The sequence below is a fragment of the Palaemon carinicauda genome, chromosome 5 (assembly GCF_036898095.1).
Source record: "Palaemon carinicauda isolate YSFRI2023 chromosome 5, ASM3689809v2, whole genome shotgun sequence".
NCBI lineage: Eukaryota > Metazoa > Arthropoda > Malacostraca > Decapoda > Palaemonidae > Palaemon > Palaemon carinicauda.
Genome location: NC_090729.1, coordinates 75548595 through 75568253, shown reverse-complemented (window position 1 = coordinate 75568253; position 19659 = coordinate 75548595). Strand labels below are relative to the sequence as shown.

Sequence of the window (19659 nt, the reverse complement as noted above, 5' to 3'; positions counted from 1 at the left end):
TATTACGAATTATAAGCATAAAGAAATGATATTAACTTTGAAAAATTATCATTAGTGAAATGACCGCTCAGGGCAAAAAAAGCGTGACGGTGCGTTAGCGGCAACCTGGTCCAGGGGGGACGCTTAGATGTTTTCTGGCAGAAAATTACGGTAGATTATCGTACAGCAGCCTAGTGCACACTTGCGCCTAGTGGCCGTGTTTACATGTGGGAGTGTCATCATGGATATACAGTACTATACTGTAATTTTTAACTATTGCTAGATACTGTATCAAACCTTGAAAACCCTTTTTTGTTTTTTGTATCTATAGGAAATAATTCTACATTATTCGGAAAATACTGAAAACAGTAAGCTATGCATAGTACAGTAGTAAATACTACAGTCATAGAAAATTATCAAAACTTTAACAACTTTTTATTGTTTTATTTATCCATAAAAGAAATTTTGTACAGTATTTTATAAAAAAAATCTATAAGAAGGATTTCTTACAGTATTGTTAAGATAAAAGCTACAGTATATATATATATATATATATATATATATATATATATATATATATATATAAATATATATATATATATGTTTTATATATATAATATATACATACATACACACACAGTGTATATACAGTATATATATAGCTAGAAAGCTAGAAATGGAGTGAAAAAAAATTGACGGGTAGGTTGCTGTTTGCCGCCATGATGTGTTTCGAAATACACGAATTTCCAATTACACGAGGCCTTTCATCGACCAAATTCTCGCATAATTCGGGACCCTACTGTATATATATATAAATAAATATAAATATATATATATATATATATATATATATATATATATATATAGTATATATATGTGTGTATTTTACAATTATACTAAAATACCTTGAAATAAGTCATTTATGTTGCTCCTTAATAATTATCTTGAAAGTGTGTACCATAATTTTTGGTTAAAAAACAATTTTAAGGCTCATGTATGATAATCCAATGGAAATCATCTAGCAACCCTGCCCTCAGCATACATTCCCAAACATTTGAGAGCAGCCATGGTGGTGTGTAAACTCACAATTCTAATACAACATTGTGACTTGTAAAAATCTAATCAGAATGCACAATGGTATAATTCACCATCTAGTGTAATCAAAGTTATGCACCCACCTCCTACAATCATACAATTTATCTTCTCTGCCTGCATGAGAATAGTCCAGAGCACAAGCCAGTCTGTTGTAGTCGTCCTATAAAGAGGGCTCAGGTGCTGCCATTTCAAAATGTTGTTTTCTTAGTGATGAGTGAATCATATGTTAACCATGTAGGATATTGTTGGTGATTCTTTCATCTGTAAATATTTTTCCTATTGGTCCAACTCCGGTTGTATCTTTATCTGACACAGTTGTAGTCCCTGAATGATTTTTGGTTCCTTCATCCTTGTTTTTCATTTCATTTTACTCATTTGCATGGTATGTAATTTCTTCATCCATGTCTCCCACCACATTTTCTTCCTCTGCAGTACCATTGGTGCCCGTGACCATGCCTCCCATAGTAATCATCTTCATGTACCTTTTTTTCTTACAGCACTGACCCTGTATTATTAGCTACATTTTCACCATCTCCAAAATTCTCATCCTCTAGGGCACTTGACAAAACCCAACACAATTTTGGAAGACAAGTTTAAAGGGATTCTATGAGATGTCCTTGAATAAATACAACTGTAAAACCAATTTGGCAAATTTTTCAGGTTGTCATTTGATGACATCCACCACCTAACTACATATCCAACTTCATCCTCCACAAGCAACAAGGCAACGGCCAGAAACTTCAGTTCAGGGCAGACACCGAAGAGGATTCTAGAAGTAAGGGCTTGCTCCAGTCTTATTTCCAACAAGGAACCTTGGATGCCCAAGGATGGTAACAGCAAACAAAGAGCATTCGACCTCTTTGAAGAAGAGTACCCACTGAGGAAGTAGTCCCACCATTTCGCAAGGGGAAACGAAGTACATCCATGACAGGGGGGAAACGAAGTACATCCATGGCAGTAGGCTTGACCTGAAGTTAAAGGGCCACTACTCTTGCAGTACCAGTGGTGGAAGAAGCCGCCCAATCCTTCAAATTCGAAGATGACCCTAAGAGCAAAGAATTCTTCTTATGCTTATTCTTCCTCCACCTGCAGTACTTCTCCTACTGGGAGGATGGCCATTCCCAACATTCATAACACTTGAGAACATGAATGCCCTCGGCATGAAGGGCATAAAAGGTGAGGATCTGTTTCAGGAGCATTCATAACATTGCCGTAGATCTTCAGTGACATTCCTGGACAGTTCCACATAATAGGTGGCATCCTCAAGTAGTCACTCAAACCATACATGCTGAAAGAGAAAAATAATTTTTTTTCAGAAAACTATGTCAAAAAAATTCCAGGCAGCAAAAACGTGTGCACTCACTGATGGCTGAAATCTAAGCAAGTAGTCAGTGAGTCAGCAGGATGGCAGTTGCCTCCGGCTATCAACCGGCAACTACCCGCCGGTTATTATCACCTCATTATAATTTTACATGGTGTTTCAGCTTCACTGTTATCAATTTTTCTAAGTAAAGGACGATGGTTTGTATGTGTAGCAACAAAGATGCATCTGAGGATGCTATTAGACAGGTCTACTGGGAGCATTCTCTAGAAATGGCTAAGAACCTGTAATTCTAGCATCATACCTTGAACTAAATTAAAAATGTTTACAAGAGCAGAGTAAAATAACAGATATGTCAATTATGTGGGCATGCTTAAATTAGCACACTAAAAAGTTGTATAAGACAAAATGATTAAATGTATAGACTGATTTGTATTAGAGGAGAATCATTTCAACTTCTCATGATGCATTAATCTATTGAACATGAAAAAAGAAAAAAAAATCTGAGAAGCTTTAGTATTCTCATGTTTTTCAAAATGAAGAAAAATGTATACTGTGCAGTACAGTACTTACATAGAAAACTCCTTCTGGAGATTAGAAAGACGCATCTTGACATCTTCATTTTCTCTGCGAAGTTCGTCTACTTTCTCATTGTCATGAAGATTCTGCAAAATTAATAATAGTGTTCCTGAGATTGGCCAAGATTTACCAAATGAAAACAACATCTCAAATAAGGAATGTTTAAGAATAAACATATAAGCTAAATTTGTTAAAGTATAATCGCTTTGTTACCCCATTGCTATTTCTTATTACACAACTTTAAGTTCGGGCAGCAAAACAAGTCTTAAATCATTTCTTAAAAAAGGGAAGGATGATTAATGGATAAGATCCATCCTATGCCATGAAAAAGGATCACTTCTAAGAAGCAAAATTTTGCTAACAAACTGGAAATGCATAGCAAGTACTGTATGTTTAATTTTTCCAAGGAACAGATATAACTAATCGAGAGAGAAAAGTACACGATATAGCTGAATCCTACTCCTGCATCTCCCATCCCATCCAATTTTTAATTCTATTGGATAGGAACTTAACTAATTTATATCTAAATTCCTCAGTTTGAGACTATTCCATTTTTGTCAGGAAGAGACAATCATAATTAGTGTTTTATTGCAACTTTTTTTTTTCATTTAAATGGTTTGATATACAATGAGTACTTTCCATTCGGTTACATTTGAGCAATTTTCTACAAAATTAGATCTTATATCACTTCATCCATGCCTTTCTCATAAAGCTTCCTACTTTTGCTCTAATTCCATTGCAAAACTAATGACTTTCTCCATTCTTACATTACTAATACTTTCCCATCTTTGAGATCTCAAGTTCATTTACAATTCTTAGTATTTTGAGGATGAACTTCAAACCTTACCACCTGGTCTTTTCAACTATTAGTTTACAACATTAGACATTATACTTAAACTTTTCAAGATCTTTAACTCGCCTCACTTACCAATTTTATATGAAAACACAATCTCAGATCAAGAGTGATGGGAATGCAAGAGAAGAGAATAAAATGAATGTGCTGACACTTAGTGATAAGAACCTCCTTTCCAAACTAAGTGCGGGAGAAATAAAAGCCTAAAAACTTAAATATCAACCTGCCTGCTTGGTAGCACTATATAACTGAGGACGATTCTGCCTAAAGGTGCAGGAAGAAGAGAAGGCCAAGCAGCACAGCATGGAAACAAATCAAATTGCTTTCTCTGAACTAGTCACCTACATCAACGAGCTAAAAATATGCCACTTAGGGTAAAAATAAATTATTTTCAAGCTTGCCGACTTACTGATGTTTTACAACCAAAGGCAGGAACAGCTTTGTGTTGAATCACCTGATGTTTATTCTATTCAACTCAGGAACCAGTTGATTTTTTATATTCCCAAGCTACAAACTCATAGCAAAGGGTGATATGTTCTGCTGACTTTTGAAAATGATGTGGACTCGATCATCTCTTAAGTACAGTGAAGAGTCCATTTGGCAAAAGCTACTGAGATAAGTAAAAATTTCAGCAGCACCTTTCACGACACAGACCTACAACAGGCTGTGCCACCATCACTGCTGCAATATGAATGCAAGACTGAATATAGTGCAGACATCAAGTACAAAATCCAGCATGGAGCATCAATGTCTGACATTTCTATATTATTCCTCCTAAGGACCGTGAAATAACTTCTTCAGTCTGCATGGGCCAGTATGTGTTTGCCAAGACAAGGAAGAGACAAATCATTCAAATGATCTATGAGAATGGGCTCAACATATCATACAACAGGATCCGAGAAATATCAGCACAGCTAGGAGCAACTTTTGCACAGTATGTTGAGGATGGAGTAATGTTAAGAAAGCAGTTGTTAACAACTACAAGTGGACAACATACAGTAGGGTCCCGAATTATGCGAGAATTTGGTCGATCAATGACCTCGTATAAATGGAAAATCACATATTTCGAAACACACAACGAACAGAAACAATTCCATTGGGGCCATGGCAACCAGCAACTTGCCTATTCAAACGTGTTTACCACCCATTTCCAATACTTTCTATGTACTATACTATATTTTATTATAATATCAAATTGTTCTTGTAAACAAATCAAACATTTAATATACTTTAAAATTCTAATAACTTGAAAAAAGGTTAAAATTACAACCAGGATGGGTGTAAACACCGTATATTTCCCGTTATAACACGACCCAAAATACAGACAAATTTCAATGTTTGTCACATCTATTGTATAAGACAACTGGTGAATAGCAAAACCATCACTCTATAGACTAGCTTTTGTTGTATCATTGAAAATCCAGAATTATCAAAATAAAGGAGATTTTATATCATGCGTTTCCCAAACACGCCAAGAAGCACGATAAAAAACGACAACCAATGTTTTGTTTACGTTTTTCTCTGATCATAACGAAGAAACAGACGAATTTACACATCTGTGTATAGGTTAGTTTTTGAATTGACAGCAAGCTTACCAAGTATTGATTATATGTTGATTTTGTAATTACCAATGTTCTACTTAATTTTTCTCAGAACTTCCAAATAAATGAAGTGAATGCCATTTATATAAGGTTTTTCTTTATGACGCCGCCTGAAACGGAAACCTTCCATTCGTTTACTGTACGCTCTATCTTCGATCATAATAAACAAACGAAGGCATTAAACACGCATGATCAAAGTGATAAACAATGATATTAAAAGCTTTTGGTAAATATGTTATTACAAATATTTACCGTATCTATATAATTTCCTACATACGTAGCAAAGCAGGAAAACTTCTTTTTTTTTTTTTTTTTTTTGCGTGTAATCAACAGTAACAAAGTGCCGCTAATGACAGAATGATAATTTACGATAATTCTAAACTGTTACGAAAGATAATTGTCCTTTCCATATCCAAAATACTTTTCCTAACTTCAGTTATAAGTCAACTTGTACTCACCTCAATTATGGAACCGTCAGAAAAAAAAGTAAAAGAAGAAGAAAGTACTAGGCCGGGTTTTAACCCTGGAAAAGTATGATGGGTCGTACGCGACCCCTACAGCATTTTCAAAACCTGTTTTTTCCCCATAAATCATCAGCTGTCTCGAATATGGAAGTGATCGACCTGCAAGGGGTGACTAGTCTACATGCCATTGTCTGCTTTAGGACTGATTTTCGTCTAACTTCCCTCCTTCCCCGTTTTTTTACCCCCCCACCCCCCCCCGGGTCGACCTCGACCCTGAAATACCTTTAAAGGTGATCAAACAGCAAAGTTATTACATAATTATAAATTGTCGAACAGTGTTGATACTTGTTTGGTTCTTTATAGTTGGAAAGTGTGGGTGGATGGTGTGTCTACCACTTGCATGACATTGGTTTTGGCTTAGATGCCATATATTGCCATGAGGTCAATTTTCCCTCAAATGCTAATTTCTGATTTTTTTTATTTTTTGCAAATTTCTGATTTTTTTCTATTTATTTTGAATTTATCTTCAATAATGGCCAGCAGGCAGTATTCCCTCGGCATGGATGTCATCAACACACTTCTAATGGAGTTAAAAAGAGATGTTGATGATAATATGGAGCTTGCAACCTCATTCTTCATTTCAAGTGGTAGTTTGGGCTGTAAAGAGTTGTTGCGGTCTGCGGCCATTTTGTTGACATACCCGAAAGGTAAGTTGGCATATCTCTATATATTCTTGTTCTGTATAGAATTCGTGATATGTTGGTATATTTTAATGCATAAATATCACATTTTATAGGAGATACAATGATTTCCATAAGAAATTTACATTGTGAAACTAGGCCGTCAAAAATGACCTTTAGATTTCGCCCCTGTTATAACAGTAAATTACATCTTAGTGCACATTTTATTATGTATTTCTGTTCTAGGATAATATGAGTTTATTCTATAAAAAAATTAGCCTCTTCCTATTTCATTTGGGTACCCAAAAAAATTCATGAAATTTGGACAAATTTTTTTGGCCAAAAAAAGTTACCCTTTTTTTCTCATTTCAGATCTTGACTTCTATGGGTCCAACTCATTTCCAGCAATCATACGCTGTTGCTTTGCCATCTAAGAAGGTGTCCCTAAAGGGATTTATGTGGTTTGCTGACGAAATCGGATACCGTATTTTAAGCTAAGATTGAAATGGATGTAAACACGGTATATTTTTTTTTGTTTCGTATTTAATTGACACTTTAAGAAAACCGATTTTGGTTTCTTCATCTATTAGTAAGTATTGTATAACACAAAGAGAGAGAGAGAGAGAGAGAGAGAGAGAGAGAGAGAGATCAGCTGTTGTAATCGAATGCCGTGTTTAGAGAGAGAGAGAGAGAGAGAGAGAGAGAGAGAGAGAGAGAGAGATTTTTATAATTATACTTTGTACTCAACAAAACCAATCTTGGCAAATCAAATGTATACTGTTTAAAATATGACAAAATATTGCCGACTCGTTACCGAAGTTTAGGCTATTCACTGCCGATAAACGACCCCAGTCTACTCGTGAAAACCTTGAACGCCCTTAGGGAAAAATAAAGCTTCTATATATACTGTACTAAAAAAATAATGCTTTAATATACCATCATTAACACTACCATTAAAATTATCGAAAGGTTGGAGAAAGATAAAGATTGCCGAGAACGTAACCACAATTCTGTTTACATTTTGTCAGCTGGACTCGCCCAGTTGATTTCATTGTTAATGTGGAATTTTATCCTTAAATAGGCTATTTATAATGAAATTATGTTAATAAGAAGTAATGTTAATATTGTTGTGTAACATTTATTATAAATCACCGTATTTAGGGCTACCAATATACTTAAAAAGATAATAAATTTGATACATTTAGTAGCGCTTGACTAGCAGACTTTGAACAGCTTCGCAGATACAGAAAATTTATTTTTGAAAAATAGCTATCGCATAAAAGGGGAATCGTATAATTCGAACACGTATAATTCGGGACCCTACTGTAGATCATAATCCAACAGCGACCACAGCTTAAACATTGTTCTATGGCACAAGTGCGTCCATTTTCCAACACACAAACACTGAAAATGCTGGCAAGGAACATAAGCCTTTCAAAACTGAACTCAGAAATGAAAGTTGATCAAGTTCCAGAGCTTCTAGAAGCATTCAGTATACCAATATTTAACCCGCATATATCTTGCAACCCTGATCCTTTTCCATTAGCAACAGTCCTTACCTGCACAAAAGTAAAATAACAAAGTGGCGAAAGGTTACAGAGGAGCAAGAAGATGAGTAAAAGCATTGTATGTTGATGGTTGCTTGAACCAAAGTTAGTGGTCTAGTAGCAAAATATGAGACCAAGTCTGGTATGAATGGAATGAGGCCACTTACAGCAGCACACTTCATGAGAAAACACTGTGTCTAGAAATCTTCCATTGAAAAGATGACATCACTCTGCAGTGATGCAGATGGGTAACCAATTCCAAGAAGAATCAGCCGACCTTCTGGTGCTATACACGAAGAACATCACAGACCCAACTAGTTGAAATGGTAGCTACACATTGAAGGAGAGGTAAAGCACAGTTCAAATCATTCATGGAAGGGCTAGAGGATGAGGGTGACAGTCCTGTTAATCGTCCAATCAAAAAAGACCTGTTCCTCTCTTCACATAAGAATGGGCTGAGATCATTTCTAAGGAGAAAGTCCTCAAAGACGACTGTCAGTTATTCCCTTGACAGTTCACCTCTCGTCAGTACAAGCAGTGTGACTTGCAAGAATTCTTTAAGCATGAGAATCGGTCACATTCTATATCTCTCAGTGGCAAGCTTCATGTGTCAGAAATCACAGCTGGTTGAAATTATAGAAGCGCAAGTGAACATCCCAGAGAGAACCATAGGTAATACAATCATCCTTGATGCAGCAGCACTCGTCAATGCCTTACCTCCATATACTTCAAAGATATTTTATGACTATGCTACAGAAGACCATCTCAAAAGCAGAATACTATGGCACCAGGTAAAAGCGGATAAACATAGTCTTTGATGTCGGAAATCCAAAGCGATATTGAAAAGGGGACAAGGAAGCAGAAAAGTGATAGCAATAAGTAAGACAACTGGTGATTGGCAAAGCTTCCTTTGTGATGCAAGAAACAACACAAAAGTTTCTCTTCCTTGCAGAGATGTGTGAAGCAGAAATAACGAGCACAGTCATCATCACAAAAGAAATTGCCATCAGCAACCAAGGAAAGTCTCTAGATGCAGTGTTCCCATGTTGTCATGAGAGGCTGACACTCAAATATTTGTACATGTCGGGGATGCAATGACTGATGGGAGAAAGTCTATTACTGTACAGTAATACCTCACAACACAAAATTAACTGGTTCTGTAATGGCTTTCGTAACTTGATTATTTTGTCTTGAGAGTCGTCTTTTACATGTAAATAGCCTAATTCATTCCAGACCCTACAAAAAAACTACATAAAATAGTGCTTAATGTATGAGAAGTACTGTATTTGGATCATTCAATAATAAACTAACCGTTGGTAACCTGTGAAAGAAATGTAACATGAGCAAACAGTAAATATACAGTAACAAAAATGTGGAAGCTTACCTTTGGAATGAGGCGATGTCCGAGAGCAAAGTGCAGGGCAGTAGAGGACGATGACAAACGGTGGAAAACGTCAACAAGGGGCAGAAAACGTAAATACTTGAACTTACAAAACAGATTTATAAATGACAGAAAACTTTAACACTTGATTTTAAGAAACACATTTACGATAACCTTAAAATTAAATCTCTCTTTTTTTTGCCTTTTTCTAATTTTGTTGTTTTCTTTATTTTACGTTTTGTATTTTCTAAATTTAATTACACAATGTATTTACTTCATCACTGTCACTTGTCTTTCATTTTTTATCTGGCACTTGGTCTGCTTCTACCGAAAGCCTCTTTTAAAAATAATCATCCAAAGATGCTTGTTTCTGCCAGCTTCTTAAAATTTTCCTGAAATGACTCAGGCAAACACAGCACTCGTGCGCATGACCTGTGAGAATTTTTCCTGGGTGTCTCTTATGCCAGCCTAGCCTCTTTTCTTCTGCCCTGATGTACATTCAACGAGGCATTAAAAAAAAAGCCCAGTCTCGTTGCAATTGAAGACTTGCTGGGGACTGTAGCCTTCCCAGACAGTCAACTCGTCGAATGTCTTAACAAAGGCTTCAGCCGCTTTCCTGTCCGAGCTTGCAGCTTCCCCATGATGCACCACCGAATGAATGCCTGAGCGTCTCTTAAATTTTTCAAACCCCCCATGAGGAGCCTATAACTCTGGGGGTGCCTGCTTCGATGTGCCTTCTCCTGCGTCGGCTTCGGTCTGAACATGCCCGAGATCACCGAAAATGGCGCTGGCTTTTATGGCTGTTTATCGCTTCGGTGATACCATCTCCAGCCATTTCTTTATCCTTTATCCAGACAAACAGCAGTCTCTTGATCTCATAATGGAAGTGGTTCCTTTTTCTGGAGAAAACAGTCACACCCTTTGAAGGTGTTGCTGCTTTGATAGCTTCCTTCTGCTACAGAATCGTTCCTATTGTAATTGGATTTCGGCCATATTCCCTCGCGAGCACACTTAACCGCATGCCAGCCTCGTATTTAATTATTTCCATCTTCATCACCATGGAAAGCAACATCCTCTTCTTTCCCTGAACATTGGCAACTTTCTTGGGACCCATGATTAATAATGTAACGTAATATCACACTAAGTCAATGCGTACGGTACCGCTGCCGAAACAAAGACATAAGAATGCCAATGCGTAGATGCATGATGGGATACAGTAAAGTAGATGCTGACCAATTGGAGAGTAGGAGCTTATGGTGGAAACTAGTATCTGAGTAGGGAGATAACCAATGGGAACGTGGGAGGATGGTAGCGAGTTTACGGGCTGGTGGTGCACGAATTTTAAAATCAGTCTCAGACACGGTCGGGCTCTCGCACCATACAGTGGAACCTCTACATACGATTGTCCTAACATACAAATTTTCTAACATACGAAGTAAAATTCGACCAAATTTCTGTCTCAACATACGAAGTGTTGCTCCAACATACGAAAAGCGTCCAGCGTCGTTTGTTGTTGACGCCGCTAGACGGCAGCATATCGGAGGGACGCCAATCGAGCGTCACCTTGATCAGTCCTCTCATCCTGTGCGCATTGTGTGGTTGTCCTCTATTCGCTCAGTTTTAACAGTTTTTTATCTTGCCTTTTTACGTGTTGTTTTCTGTGTTCCGTAATCATGGGTCTTAAAAAGCTTAGTTTCGGTTCAGGAAGTAGTAGCAGTGGTGAGAAAAACAGGAAGTCTATGCTTTCATTAGAATTAAAGCAGGAAATCCTAGAAAAGCATGAGCGAGGTGTACGTGTTAGCGATCTCGCTAAACAATATGGCCGGAATATGTCTACGATCTCGACAATCATAAAACAGAAGTCAACCATTAAAGCAGTGAAACCTTCGAAGGGGATCACGATTATTTCTAAACGTCGTAGCCCTACTCTTGAAGAGATGGAACGCCTTTTGTTGATCTGGATAAAGGACAAGGAGATTGTTGGTGATACAATCACGGAAACGATCATTTGAGAAGGCCAGCGCTATTCTACAGTGACTTGAAGGCGGCGCGCTCTCGGGGTGACGCGGGGGAGAGTTCAGCCGATCCTACGACGGAGGAATTCAAGGCGTCTCGAGGTTGGTTCGAGAAATTTAGGAGACGGACCGGGATTCATTCAGTTGTTCGTCATGGAGCAGCTTCGAGTTCGGACACCAAGGCTGCTAAAGACTTTGTTAAAAAGTTCGAAAGCATCGTGGCGGAGGAAGGTTACGTAGAGCAGCAGGTGTTCAACTGCGATGAAACCGTTCTGTTTTGGAAAAACATGCCTAGTCGAACGTACATTACCGCCGAAGAGAAGAAAATGCCTGGACAAAAGCCAATAAAGGATCGGTTGACTCTTGCGCTTTGTGCCAATACCAGCGGGGACTGCAAAATTAAGCCTTTGTTAGTTTACCATTCCGAAAACCCTAGGGCATTTAAAGCCCATAGAATTAATAAAGACCTGCTACATGTTCTATGGCGTTCTAATTCTAAGGCTTGGGTTACTAGGCATATCTTTGTGGAATGGGTAAACGTAGTTTTCGACCCTGCTGTCAAGAAGTATCTTCAGGAAAGGAATTTGCCTTTGAAGTGCTTGCTTTGTTTGGACAATGCACCCCCTCACCCTCCCCCGGACTCGAAGATGATATCATTGACGAATACAAATTCATCAAGGTGTTGTATCTTCCACCGAATACCACCCCTATCCTCCAGCCCATGGACCAGCAAGTCATCTCTAATTTTAAGAAGCTGTACACCAAGCACTTATTTAAGCAGTGCTTTAAAGTCACGCAAAGCACCAACTTAACTTTGCGTGAATTTTGGAGGAGCCACTTCAATATCGTGCACTGCTTAAAGATCATTGATCAGGCTTGGGAGGGAGTAACTCGTCAGACCCTGAATTCAGATTGGAAGAAGCTTTGGCCTGATGCTGTTGCTCCCAGAGATTTCGAAGGTTTTGGCCCCGAGAATGAACCTGTGCTTGCCGCCGAGGAAGACGTCGAAGAGATTGTATCCCTTGGCAAGTCCATGGGTCTGGAGGTGGATGAAGATGACATCATCGAACTTGTCGATGAGCATCACGAAGAGCTCACCACCAAGGAACTCAAGGAGCTGCAAGCCATGCAACATGATGAGTTCCAAGCGCAGTTGAGTGAGTCGGAGGAGATCGAGGAGGTAGGCCAAATTTTAGGTACGGCGGAAATAAAACAGATGTTGGCATATCATCAACACATTGTTGATTTCATCGACAAGCATCACCCACAGAAACTTCAGGTTTGCCGTGTTGTTGCGCAGTTTGATGATGTTTGCTTAAAAATCCTCAAAAGCCGTAGTAAGCAACTTTCACTCGATAGTTTTTTAAAAAATCTTTAAAACGGTCTAGTGATCATGATGAAAAGAAAGAAAGTGAAGCAAAGAAAAGGAAGACCGAATCGAGTGAAAGTGATGAAAATTAAAAATAAAAAAAGAAAAAATGTAAAAAAAAATATAAAATTATAAAAATGAAAAAAGAAATAAGCTAAGTTAAGTTAAAGTTCACGTAGTAGTGTAAGTTAGTGTAAGTTATCGTACAAAGTCACCGTCCCTACCTCCTCGCTGATCTTCCGTCTCCTCCTGCGTAGAAGTCCCTACACCTGCGCTGGCCTGTCGCTAAGGTAAAGTGTTACATTACAACCGGTTCTTTATTTATTACTTCATTATTATTATTCTTTTTTTTGGTTTGTAATATGTATTTATTATACAGTTATTGTATTAATGTCATGTGTAATTATGTCTAGCCATTTATTAAGGATTTATTATGGGTTTTTAGGCTGAGGAACGAATGAAATCAATTACCATGTATTCTTATTGGAATATTTGCTCCAACATACGATCGTTTTAACATACAAAGCAGTTTCTGGAACGAATTAAGATCATATGTAGAGGTATCACTGTACCTCCTTTCGTTGTCCGAAACATTTTTCGTGATGCGAGTCATAAAATTCTTCGCATCTTGTTTCGCAGAGTGAAAATTTCATAAGCAGATTCTTTCGTGTCAAGAGGTTTGACTGTATCATTAAGGCCAATGATACGGATGTGCAATTCAGCAATATCTGTGCGGCCATCCTTACAGGAAATATGTCTTAAGGGGACCGTCCGCCATGTCCACCATTTTTTTTTCTAATGATCCAAATTACACCATTTCTATATATGTTATAGACATATATAATACCTTCATCATATAAAAATTTCAAGTCATTTGATCAAAAACTTTTGGATTTATTAGCAAAAATCATGATTTAAAAAAATATTTAGGTACATATCAATTGTATTGAAACTTATACCATAAAAACTACTCTATCAACCGAACAATTCTGTCAGACAGAATTTTGATTTTCCTTTTTATTTTTTTCTAATGAAATTTTATTTTTTTTTCCTCGTCTAGACGGAAAATAATCGTGAAAAAAATATAAAGAAAATCAAAATATTGTCAGACAGAATTGTGGGAATTTTATTCTTCTTTTCAATGATATCTTTCTATCTAATATCGCACAACAAATAAGTTAGAAAAATGTACCTAAGTGTGAATAAGTATGTTTTTGAGTTATGAGCTCCCAAAGATTTGCAACAAATTTTCGCTTCTTTTCTTAAATAAATCAAGATAATATTATTATGAAAACTTTTATTGTTTATTCTTACATAAATGCACCCTAAACGAGGTATTTGAACCCTCAGTTTACAATTCCTATGTTACGAGTTGCCAGCAATCTCTTATTGTTGCCAGTGTTTTAGTTAGCAGGTTTCAGCTTTTACTCTTATTCATGTTTCCCTCTTTCTTGGTTCTTTTTTTTTTGTTCTCCACTTACTTTTTGTTCTTTCCATCACCTTATGTAACATTGGCATTGCTATAAAGTTCCAGAAGACGTTGTGAAAGCACAATCTACATACGAACTTCAGATAAATAAACACATGCATTATAATTTCTATATGTCTTTGGAAACTTTGCTGATGTTTTCGTAGCTGCTAGTTTTCATTTAGCTACCCTCTACCAATGCCTTTCATTTCTGCCAGAAGTACGATATATCGAAACATAAGAGTAAGAGAGAGAGAGAGAGAGAGAGAGAGAGAGAGAGAGAGAGAGAGATCATGAATTTAATTTTAGAGTGATAGCATTTGGTTGATATACTGTAGATGGCAGTTCAAATTGAGAGAGAGAGAGAGAGAGAGAGAGAGAGAGAGAGAGAGAGATCAACCATTATTTGATTCTAAGAGAGTTGAACATTGATATTATAGAATTTGTATAAATGGCAGCTTTGAATAATTAGAGAGAGAGAGAGAGAGAGAGAGAGAGAGAGAGAGAGAGAGAGAGAGAGAGAGAGAGATGCAAAAATAAACATAATTGCGATTCTGTCAAACTCAGTCATGCAGATAACATTAAGTATGACGTCATAATTTAAAGACCGCTATATCGTTATTGTTTGGAAAAATTATAGACTATTTTTTCTTTTTATGACCTTAAGTAACATTGCAATTGCTATAAAGTTCCCGAGGATGTTATGAAAGCACAATCTACATGCGAACTTCAAGAGAGAGAGAGAGAGAGAGAGAGAGAGAGAGAGAGAGAGAGAGAGTACTACGATTCTCTCAAACTCAGTCAGATAGACGACGCAGTTAGGATGACGTCATCATTTAAAGACCGCTATATCTTCATTGTTTGGAAAAATGATTGACTATTTGTTCTTTTTATGACCTTAGGTAACATTGGCCTTGCTATAAAGTTCCCGAGGACGTTGTGAAAACATTCTACATACGAAGTTCAAGTAAACAAACGCATGCATTATAACTTCTGTAAGTGTTTGGAAACTTTGGCTTCTGTTCTCTGAGGAGTAGAACTCGTTCAACTACGTTCTACCAATGCCTCCCATTTCTGCCAGACGTACGATAGTTCAAAACATAAGTGAAAAATCGCTATAGATATGCAAAAATAACACACAAAGACGATTTTTTCAAACTCAGTCATGCAGACGACAAAGTAAGGATGACGTCATCATTTAAAGACCGCTATATCTTCATTATTTGTAAAAATAATTGGCTGAAACTTCTGGGGAGCATGTACGATATGTTTATGCATACATATAAGCAATAAAACTATTTTCAATTTCTGAAAGTTGTTATGTCAAAACCCCATGGCGGACGGCCCCCTTAAGGAAATGTAGATTATCTTTAGACCAGGAGCCAAGAAGTCAAGATTCAATAGATTCCAGTCCATGAGGTAAGTATGGATTTTCATTATAAAATGAAATTTTATTGCATACTTACCGATCAATTATATAGCTGTAGGTTCCCTTCGACGGCAGACAATAAATTCAAAACTACAGCGGTGGCGCCGCCATCGCTGATGTAGGTGACGTCATCTTCCCCCACTCGAGGGAGCTACAGTGAACCCTCGTTTATCGCGGTAGATAGGTTCCAGACGCGGGCGCGATAGGTGAAAATCCGCGAAGTAGTGACAGCATATTTACCTATTTATTTAACATGTATATTCGGACTTTTAAAACCTTCCCTTGTACGTAGTACTGTTAACAAACCACCCTTTACACCCTGTAATGTACAGAACACTTAATGCATGTACTACAGCACCCTAAACTAAAACAGGCACAAATATTAAAGGCGATTTTATATCATGTGTTTCCTAAACACCTAAAAAGCACGATAAAAAATGGCAACCAATGTTTTGTTTACGTTCATCTCTGATCATAATGAAGAAACAAACTCATTTAGTGTACACATATATGTACGTATGGTTAGTTTTTGCATCGATTATATTGATTATACAGTACTGTATGTTGATTTTTTTATTACCAATGTTTTAGTTTACGTATTTTTCTTAGGACTTCCAAATGAAATCTTTTTCTTTATGACGCCGCCTGAAACGACGGCGTGTACGCTCAGTAAACAACCACGCTCAGAACAAACAAGGCATTTAACACGCATGATGATAGTGATAAATAATGATACAGTACATACAGTATTTACAGTACAAAGCATTTACAAAATATGTTACCTTACAAATATAAATTATACAGTACTTGTACGTAGCAAAGCAGGAAAACAATTTGAGAGAGAGAGAGAGAGAGAGAGAGAGAGAGAGAGAGAGAGAGAGAGAGAGAGATTGTTTTACGTACGTAAATGTAAATTTTAAACAAAAAAAATATGATAGGTTACAACATGTAGACTTTTAAAACCTTCCCTTTAACTTAATGCATACAGTACATACAGTACTAAACTATAAAACAGGTTAAAGTAAAAAATAAAGATTGTTACTGTACTCACCACGAAAGAAGTTCCAGAAAAACTTGAATGACGATGGCGATGAATTTGCTGCACAGTAGAAATGATGATGATGAAGCTGATGATGTGTTCTACTGTGCAGTCAATGATAGTATTTTACGTCTCTTCAGACGGAGGTGTCTTTTCCTGGGACACCTCTTCAACTTCTTCAATTTCTTCCGAAGGCGTACTAGCAGGAGGAACTGGCTCTTTTTTGCGAGGCTGAAAAAACATTGTGATCGGAAGTTGTTGCCGCTGCTTCTTTTTTCGATCCAAGAGCATCCTGTAGGGAGTCGTGATGTCATCGACCTTGTTGCAGAATTGCATCGAGCGAACCATATCCTCGTCCCACTCTTGCAACATTTCTTTCGCCTCCTTCATATGGTTGCAGAACTTGGCGAGCCGTTCTAATGTTAAGCCCGTTTCTTCTACATTTTCTTGGGTCTCTTCCTGGGTACCCTCACTCTCTTCCTCACTTGCCGATTTCGTCAGGTCTTCGAGATCTGCGTCAGTTAGGGGCTGGGAATGGCAGTCCAACAACTCGTCGACGTCTTCAGTCGTCATGTCGCCAAACCCGTCACCCCCAATTATGGCAGCCAACTGCACAGATTTCCGTATTGCAGAGTGTTGGATTTCCGACGGAGTAAATCCCTTGTCGTCGTAAACAATATCGGGCCACAGCTTCTTCCAGCTCGCATTTACGGTTGCAGGTTTCATCTCTTGAAGTGCCTTTTGAATATTCTGCAGGCACGTGGCTATGGTGTACTGCCGCCAGTACGCCTTCAAGTTGAAGTCTTCATCCTCGTCATCTTGGGCAGCATCCACACACGCAACGAGGTCCACCAAGGTATTCTTCGTGTAGAGGGCCTTGAACGCCCTGATAACCCCCTGGTCCATTGGTTGAATTAATGACGTAGTGTTGGGTGGCAGGAACTCAACCTGAACGCCCTCACGCGACAGGTCAGTTGCGTGTCCACCAGCGTTATCCATAAGGAGAAGGATCTTGAATGGCAAGCCCTTCTCTAAGAGATATTCATGGACTTGCGGGATGAAACACTGGTGGAACCAGTTGGAGGTCAGCATCTTCGTAATCCATGCCTTTTGATTATGCATCCAGTACACGGGAAGGAGATTCTTATTTTTGTTTTTCAAAGCGCGAGGATTTTTCGACTTATAAATAAGCCCCGGCTTTAACAAAAATCCAGCAGCATTGCCACACATCACGAGGGTAACGCGATCCTTGAATGCCTTAAAGCCAGAGGCTTTGGCTTCCTCTTTGAACAGGAAAGTTCGCGACGGCATTCTCTTCCAAAACAAGCCGGTTTCATCCATATTAAACACTTGTTCCGGCTTGTATCCACCTTCAGCGATAATGTTCTTGAAAGTCTGGTTCACGTAAGTTTCAGCAGCGGCAGTGTCAGCGGAAGCAGACTCCCCATGCAGGGAAACGCTTTTCAGGGCGAAGCGTTTCTGAAACTTCGCGAACCATCCTTTGCTGGCGGAAAAACGTTGTTTCTGACGCTGGGAATCAGTGGAGGTCCCTGGTTGAGGATCATCTACATCATCATCTTCTTAAGCATGGTCGCCATCGTCGTCATGAGGTTCCTTTGCCGCAAAATTCTCATACAAGCTCAAAGCCTTTGTTCGGATGGTGTTCGTATCCAACGCTATGTTCTTCTTCCGACAGTCGGCAATCCACACAGCTAAAGCACCTTCCATGCGTACGATCGTTTTATTACGCGTTGTAACGACTCGCTTCGCTGATCTGCTAAAGGTGATTGCAGCAGTCTTTCTAATGTTCGCCTCGTCCTTCCTGATGTAGCGAACGGTGGATTCGTTGATGCCAAAATGGCGGCCGGCGGCCGCGTAACTTCTACCATCTTTTAACATGTCGAGAAGCGTAACCTTCTCAGCTATCGTCATCATTCTTCGGTGGCGTTTAGGCTCACTACCAGCCTTACTAGAAGCAGAACGCTTGGGAGCCATTGTAACAGAAAGTTCAACAAAAAGTTCAACTTAAAACAGTCGCACACAGCACAGATTCAACTTCACAAACTTAAGAACGTCTACTCAGCAATACGCGGAAAGAGAAAGTGAACGATGCAGTCCCGCGAGAACTTTGATGCTGCGGGTAGAAGATGCGGGCAAAACACCAATCACAGGCTAGATAACAAAACTTGAGTTTTGATTCGTCATCTATCAGCGCTTGAACCAATCACAACCCGTCTTATACAGTACTATGGTGCGTTGGTTACTCATAGAAGATGTCCCGCGCACACTGAACGTACGTAGATTAAGTACAATACCGTAATAATAATAAATAATGATAATAATACTGTACAGTAATAATAATAATAATAATGATTAATAATAATAACAATAATAATTTTATTAACAACAACAACAATAATAATAATAATAACAATAATAATAAAAATTTACGTACGTACGCTATTTTACGCCTCTCTCTCTCTCTCTCTCTCTCTCTCTCTCTCTCTCTCTCTCTCTCGTACGCTTACAGTACTTATTCGAAATGTGATTTTTGCAACAAAGAATATTATTGGATGCAGTACTGTACTACGTACGTATACATACAAAAGATTCATGGAAAAGAAGCACATCCATTACAGTACACACCATTCTAATATGGTATGACTGCATCTGATTTGCGTTTCATGTTCGATTTAATTTTACTACGTACTGAATTATCGTATGATCACATTCTCTTTTCGTGTTTTATTTCTTTCTGTGCTGAATTATATATCATATGTAATGCAATGAACAATCAGTAAGAGCAGATATTACTATAATTACAGTATTAATGGAATTA

At 38.0% G+C, this 19659-nt stretch overlaps 1 protein-coding gene across 8 annotated transcripts in view; it reads right to left on the bottom strand.

Annotated features, from left to right (window-relative positions):
• LOC137641340 (uncharacterized) overlaps positions 1-19659 on the bottom strand; it is an 826722-nt gene that overhangs the window by 277917 nt on the left and 529146 nt on the right. For 6 of the 8 annotated variants that reach the window (XM_068373796.1, XM_068373798.1, XM_068373797.1 and 3 more), the window contains one exon: positions 2969-3060. In XM_068373796.1, the coding sequence (XP_068229897.1) occupies positions 2969-3060 (92 nt within the window). Of the gene's footprint in view, positions 1-1157; positions 2159-2968; positions 3061-19659 lie in introns of those variants that run through there. The other 2 variants (XM_068373803.1, XM_068373802.1) reach the window with 2 other exon arrangements.